The 7,597-nt window shown below is 46.7% G+C and overlaps 1 protein-coding gene across 1 annotated transcript; it reads left to right on the top strand.

The window, feature by feature from the left end:
* Window positions 1-1,772: 1,772 nt before the first annotated feature.
* Window positions 1,773-2,223, top strand: SERLADRAFT_394730 (uncharacterized protein; the record flags this gene model as incomplete). Its single annotated transcript, XM_007320559.1, has 1 exon — window positions 1,773-2,223. A coding segment is annotated over one exon (198 nt), but the record flags the coding sequence as incomplete, so codon positions are not given.
* Window positions 2,224-7,597: the final 5,374 nt, after the last annotated feature.

Here is a 7,597-nt window from a genome sequence, read left to right on the forward strand (position 1 = left end):
CATGTCCCTGGTTGCTTTCAGATATCGGAGGACACATTTTGCAGCTTCCCAGTGATGGCTCCTTGGAGCTGAGCTATGCCTGCTTAGTATTCCAACAACGTAGGCAATGTCTGGGCGGGTTCCGAGCATGGCATACATGAGGGAGCCTACAATTGAGAGGTATGACACTTGACGCCCTTCAATATGCATCTTGTGTTGCACAATATCTTCCCCTGGAGCATTTGCAAGGAGTTTTGATCCATGGGCCATTGGTGTCCATACTGGTTTGCAGTTCTTCATTCCAGTACGTGTTAGTTTTGGTGATTCTGCACCTTTGTGCTACCTATATATTTTCATTCCTTTCTCTATCTATTCTTCTATCATTCACTGTTGATTGTGTTTTCTATTATTTCGCCTTTGTGACTGCTTTGTTTACCTTTGTTTACAAAACTTCGGACAGTACTGCAGAGTCCAATGCTTCCTATTCTCTAGTTACTTACATTGGACTCTAGTTCCAGTCCCTGATTGCTCTCAGCAAGTGGCTAGACACTTCCTTCAAGCTTTGTTCTTAATAGGTTATGAGCCCTGTGCTCTAGCCATCCTGACCTCATATCTCACCATCCAAGCGTCCTACTGCTTATCCATCGTAACCATCGTCTTCTGGGACTCTTATTATCTCATCCATCACCTCAGATTACTCTGATCTCATCTTGATCTCCAACAACAACTCCTTGTTGCAAATTACCCCCATTTTGGACGCTTTTTTGGTCTTATCTGCACCATATCTCGCCCAATCCTTATCTGATCGTCCTGTAACTTCTACCATCGTCTTCCACGGCCTAAATAACCCTAGAAGACCTGTCAGAGCGGTTGGATTTGAGCTGGATCTTTCTGTGAGCCTTCATCATCATTTGATCACCTTTTGGCCCCCTATTCCATATCTCCACATCCTGTGCTCGGATCTTGGCCCTATTTGAACCATCTACTACCCTATACTATTGCACTTTACACCCTCAATTTGGGGGCAATCCATCCACTCCATCATCCTCTGTGAAGTTCGCATTTTTGGCACTTTCACCCCTATTGGACCCCTATTGCATATCTCCACATCCTGTGCTTCACTTCTTGTGATATTTGGGCCATCTATTACTCTATAAAAATGTTCCCTATACCTCTGATTTGGTGGAAATCCATCCATCTTATCTGTCTCTGCATCAATTTCGACTTTTTGCCCTATTTTTCGCTTTTTGGCATATCTGGTGTGTGCATAAAGCTCCAATCTTCTCTACTCTGTCCATTATCAGATAGAACAAGCCTATAGACTGTGAAGCTCGCCTGCATTGCCTCAGTTTGCTGTTGCCTAGAGCCTCTCTCAGTCTGCGGTATTTGGGGAGCTTAAGTCACTTTGTTGACTCATATACAAGCCCTATTAACCAACACTGTCTTGAGGCGATTTCTCTGTTAATATCAGTGTGGAATTGAAAGGGGAACACAGGCGTAACCCTGTAGCAGCACTAGGAAGCCTTAGCACCCTCCTGGATCGCTTTTGGACGCTTTTTGGACCCTATTTGGACCTATCCTTGCGCTTTCTGACCCTCTCCATATCCTCTCTCTACCCCCTCACCATCTTATCTGCTCGCCTCCTACTGTTGCCCATTGTCTTTGCCACTATTCCATCGCCTATAGCCGTCTCCTACACATCATTTATCATTGCTCAATTGTCTTATACAACACCCATCATGTCTGACTCTGATACCAAGTTCCATCCCTTGTCTGGCACTAACTACCCCCAGTGGAGTGGTGAAATGCAAGCTTGGTTGATGACCAAGGGACTGTGGAGGCTCGTCTCTGGCGCTGAAAAGTGTCCTGGGACTGACGCTGAAGCAATAGAGAAATGGGAGTTGAGAGCTGAAAAGGCTGCTGGTGCATTATACCTCAATGTCACCAAAGAGCAGCACATCCATCTTGATGGCATCATTGATGATCCTGTCAAGATCTGGGAGAAACTGGCAATTGTGCACGTCTCTAAGAAGCCTGGGACGAGATTTAATGCCTATGACGACTTCTTCTCTATCAGAAAGAAGGAGGACGAGTCCCTGCAGTCTCTCATGAACAGAATTGACAAAGGCATGCATCAGATTCAAAATCTTCGTCCTACTGGCTTCTCATTGTCTGAATTGGACGATGAATTGACATGCATGGCCATGATTAGGGCGCTTCCTGATCAATATGCCCACTTCACTTCATCTCTACTACTTCTGGGCACCTTGGACAAGACCCAGCTCAGGGATGCTTTCCTTGCTGAAGAGGTCAATCGCTGTCGTCGTGTTGAAGTCGATTCTGCCTTGCATTCTTCGTCTACCACTGCCAATAGCACCTGCACCCATCCTAACTGCCATCATTGCAACCAATCCACCACCTCTACTCGCGTTCAGTGTGATTTCTGTGGTTTACTTGGTCATACCCAAGACAAATGCCACAGATACATTGCTAGTCGCCAACAGGCAGTGGAGGGTGCTAAGAATCGCTACAAGCGTGGCAATAAGGCTCAGGCAGGCTCCAGCAACTCTCAGAATACCTCTCAGCAGCCCAAATCTTCGCCCAACAATGCCAATTCATCTACTGTGGTCACTGAATCAGCTGGAAATGCAAGTCTTCGTTCCATTCATCCCTCTGATCCTCATTGCCCTCTCCAACTTGATGCTGACATTGATTGGAATGCAGACACAGTCGCCACTTCTCATATGACACCTCATCGTCATTGGGTTCACACTATACCCCATATTGTGTGCCAATCAAGCTGGCTGATCACACTGTTGTCTATTCAGCTGGTGTTGGTACTGTGGTGTTTAATCCTGTGATGAATGGCAAAGTGGCTAGGGCTGTGGAATTCTCTAGAGTGCTCCATGTACCAGATTTTCGAAATAATCTCCTCTCAGTCTTGTATTTAACTCGTCAAAGTGGTTTCAATGGCACTATTTCGTCTTATTCCATGTCCTTTATGCGTGACAACACTCTCTTGTTCACTGCAACTATCAATGACAACAATGCAGCATTCCTTGATGGATCTACTGCTGCTTGTGTTGAATTGGGACATTTTACTGCGACTATACCACTTGATTTGATGCTCTGGCATCGCAGATTGGCTCACCACCATCATGCTGATGTCAAGAGACTGATACAGAGAGATCTGGTCACTGGGCTTACACTGGAATCCAAGGCTGCTCCTGATCCTGTCTGTGAACCGTGTTTGTCTGGCAAGATGCATGTCAATCCATTCCCCTCATCTGATACTCGCTCTGCTCATCCTTTGGACCTCATCCGTTCTGATGTACACCAAGTCTCTTCCCCCACATTCTCTGGTTATTGCTACTGGGTCACCTTCATTGACGATCACAGTTGATTCCGTGTTGTTGTGCCTCTCAAGGCCAAGTCAGATGTCTTTGATGCTTTCAAGAGATTCAAGGCTTATGCTGAGACTCAATTGGAGCGTAAAATCAAGGCTCTGCGCGATGACAAAGGGGGAGAGTACATGTCCAAGGAATTTGAGCAATTCACAGATGACCATGGGATTGTCAGACAGCATACCACCAGGAATTGTCCTCAGCAGAATGGTGTGGCAGAGCGAGCAAACAGACTTCTGACTGAGCGTATCACTGCCATGTTATCAGAGTCTGCATTGCCTAACAGCTTTTGGGGTGAATGTCTGTCCGCTTTGGTGCATGTCTGGAACAGGTGTCCCACTGATGCAGTGGCCCATGCCACTCCATTTGAGTTGTGGTATGGACGCAAGCCTGACACGTCTCACCTTCGCGTTTGGGGCTGCACTGCCTATGTGCATGTGCAAAAGGACAAAAGAGGCGTCTTTGGCTCTCATACAGAGAAATGTGTGTTTATTGGTTACCCTGAGGGGTACAAGGGATGGAAATTCTACAATCCTACCACCAAGCACACTGTTATCTCTGAGAGAGCTGATTTTGATGAGCACTACTTCCCTGGCCTGAAGAGGTCTTCTGACAATGTCCCACCTCCACCTCCCACTCCACCTTCGCTATCCATGCCATTGGGCCTGATTGAGGATGTCCCTGCACCAGGTCCAGGGGGGGATATGGGCCCACCAGCTGCGCTTCAGCAGCCTCAGCCATTGCCTGACAATGGGCCTCATTTGGACCTTGATGCAAAACCACCTGTGAATCAACCTCCTGAGCTTCCAAATCACCCTCCTCATCGCTCACCTTCTCCTGACTTGCCTATTGCACTGAGACGCCCTGTAAGGGCTAGGAGACCACCTAGACCATGGTGGCTTCAACACAGACAACCTACTCCTGCCATTGAGAGTGATGACAGTGATTCTGAGGCAGTTGATGATGAAGTGGCACACTTTGGAGACTCTGCTGAGCCTAGGTCATTTGCAGATGCAATGAAGCGTCCTGATGCAGATAAATAGAGAGAGGCAGCCATGGAAGAGCTTCAAGCTCATGAGCGCAATGGTACTTGGTCACTAGTGGAACTACCTCCTGGAGTCAAGGCTATTGGTGGCAAGTGGGTCTTCAAGATCAAGCGCAACTCAGATGGCACTGTTGAGCGCTACAAGGCCAGATATGTGGCCAAAGGTTATAACCAGCGCCCTGGCTTTGATTTCCTCGAAATATTTGCACCTACTGTCCGCATATCATCCATCAGAGTTGTCCTTGCCATTGCAGCCATCCACAACCTCCATTTGCGCTCCATTGACATTTCCCATGCATTCCTGAATGGAGTCATGGATGTCAAGGTCTACATGCATCAGCCAGAGGGATTCCATCAGGGTCCTCGCAATCTTGTTTGCCAGTTGGACAAGGCCATCTATGGGACAAAGCAGGGAGGCAGAATGTGGAACCAGAAGATGCACACTGTGCTTGAAAAACTCGGATTCAAGCGTACTTATTCAGACTCTGCCATCTATGTCTTTAACAGAGCTGATGTGCGCATTATCCTGCCTGTCTTTGTTGATGACATGACACTGGCATCCACTTCTACTTCTGCACTTGACCAAGCTGTCAAGGACCTCTCCCTGCACTTTAAGCTTCGTGATCTTGGCCCTACTTCTTACCTACTTGGCATTTCCATCACTAGAGACCTAAGTAATCGCACCATCTCCCTCTCCCAACATCAGTACACTCTGGACATTCTGGAGCGCTTTGGCATGAAGGACTGCAAGCCTGTGTCCACTCCCATGGATCCTGGTTTGCGCCTCACCAAGGACATGTCTCCCAAAACATCCAGTGATGCTGCTTTGATGAAGGACATTCCCTACCTTGCTGCTGTTGGTGCTCTGATGTATCTGGCCACTACCACTCGTCCTGACATTGCCTACACTGTTGGAGTCCTTGCCAGATATAACTCTAATCCTGGTCTTACTCACTGGAGCGCTGTCAAGCACTTGTTCCGCTACTTGCAAGGCACCCTTGATCATTCCCTTGTCCTTGGTCCTGATCCTAATTCCACTGAACTCTTCACCACTTTCTCTGATGCTGATCATGGTGGTGACAAGGACTCTGGTCGTTCTACTGGTGCCTATATTGTCAAGATGGGATCTGGTGCTATCTCCTGGAGCTCCAAGCTTCAGAACATTGTTGCTCTGTCCACCACTGAAGCAGAATACATTGCTGCTGTTGAGGCTGGCAAAGAGATTTGCTGGATGCGAAATTTGTTGAAGGAAATGGGCTATCCTATCACCTCTCCTTCCACCCTTCATATTGACAACCAATCTGCCATCTCTGTATCCAAGAACCCTGAGCACCATGGTCGGATGAAACACCTTGATCTGCGATGGCATTGGTTGAGAGATGTTGTTAACTCTGGGCAGATTGCTCCTACCTTTGTTCCCACTGCTGAAATGCCTGCAGACTTGTTGACCAAGGCTCTTGCCAAGCCTAAAGTGGAAGTGTTCAGGAAGATGATGGGACTTATTAGATCAGGGGGGAGCTGATGCTTGGGAGGTGCAGCATCAGGGGGGAGTGTTAGTTTTGGTGATTCTGCACCTTTGTGCTACCTATATATTTTCATTCCTTTCTCTATCTATTCTTCTATCATTCACTATTGATTGTGTTTTCTATTATTTCGCCTTTGTGACTGCTTTGTTTACCTTTGTTTACAAAACTTCGGACAGTACTGCAGAGTCCAATGCTTCCTATTCTCTAGTTACTTACATTGGACTCTAGTTCCAGTCCCTGATTGCTCTCAGCAAGTGGCTAGACACTTCCTTCAAGCTTTGTTCTTAATAGTACGCTCCAGGACTGTGTCAATGTATTGGTGTTGCAATAGGGATATTGTTTTGTTTGAACGATCACGTTGGATTTCTATTCTGAGGATGTATTTTGCTTCTCCAAGGTCCCACATTTTGAATATGGATTCGAGTTTGGCTTTTGTGATATCCATGAATTTTCGGGATGAAGCTCCTAGGAGGAGGTCATCTACATAGACAACAAAAAAGCATATTTGTTTGTTGTCCCGGAATACATAGAGATATGTTTCTGCATTTAGTCTTGTGAAACCGAGCTCCTGGAGCTTGCAATCAAAAGTTTTATTCCATGTACGACCAGCTTGTTTTAACCCGTAGATGGATTTCTTCAATCTCCAGCAGTATCCAGGTTGGATAGGAACACCCCCTGGAGGAAGCATGTACAGTTCTTCTTCAAGTTCTCCATTGAGATAAGCTGTGGATACATCCATTTGATCAAGTTCTAGGTCGTACTTTGCTGCCAGGGCTAGAATAATTCGGATTGACTCTAAGTTTGCAACCGGAGCAAAAACCTCCTGGTAATCATTCCCCTCCCTTTGAGTAAAACCTTGTGCAACAATCCGGAGTTTGTATCTCTCAATATTTCCGTTTTGATCAAACTTGATCCGGAACACAGGTTTTGATGTGATGGGTTTTACTCCCTTCGGAAGTGGAACAGTGTCATATACTGCATTAGTATTGAGACTTAGGAGTTCCTCCTCCAAGGCAGACTTCCATAATTCTCCATCCGGATGTGATAAGGCTTCCTTTAGTGTCCTTGGAAGGTCTGTGTTAGATGGACCGGTACTTGCTATTCCAGCAAAGAATGTCTCCTCTGTATCAGATGTTTCTTCATGAACCTCAGGAGTGTTAGGTTTCTCCATGGAGTTGTCATGCTGCTCTTTTTGAGATTGTTCCTCATCTAGAGTCCTTTGATAATCTCGGTTTTTGTCTGCAGGACGGGTCTGGCGACTGCTTCTGCGTACTCCTAGGACTTCAGCAGGCATGACTGCTCTTTTAGGAACTTGTGCAGATACTCCAGGAAGTAGACGCATTTGTGTATTTGTTGCCCCACTCACTCCTGAAGGTGTTGAATCACTCCTCGGAGGTGTTGGATGACTCCTTGGAGGTGTTGTATGCCTTCCAGAAGCTGATCCAATGGACAGGCTGTCTAGCTGTATTCGGACTTTTTCCACATCAGCTGGCTGTATGTTGAGGGGCTGTCCTCCCACTGACTGTAACTCTACTTTGGCTTTCCGTTCTGAAGATGGCCAGTGTTCAGGTCTTGGTTGTAGAGACTGTTGTGGAGGGTGTCTTAGCTGATCAGGTGCTCCCACTGCTCTCGGAACATCTCCA

This window comes from Serpula lacrymans, assembly GCF_000218685.1.
Source record: "Serpula lacrymans var. lacrymans S7.9 unplaced genomic scaffold SERLAscaffold_10, whole genome shotgun sequence".
NCBI lineage: Eukaryota > Fungi > Basidiomycota > Agaricomycetes > Boletales > Serpulaceae > Serpula > Serpula lacrymans.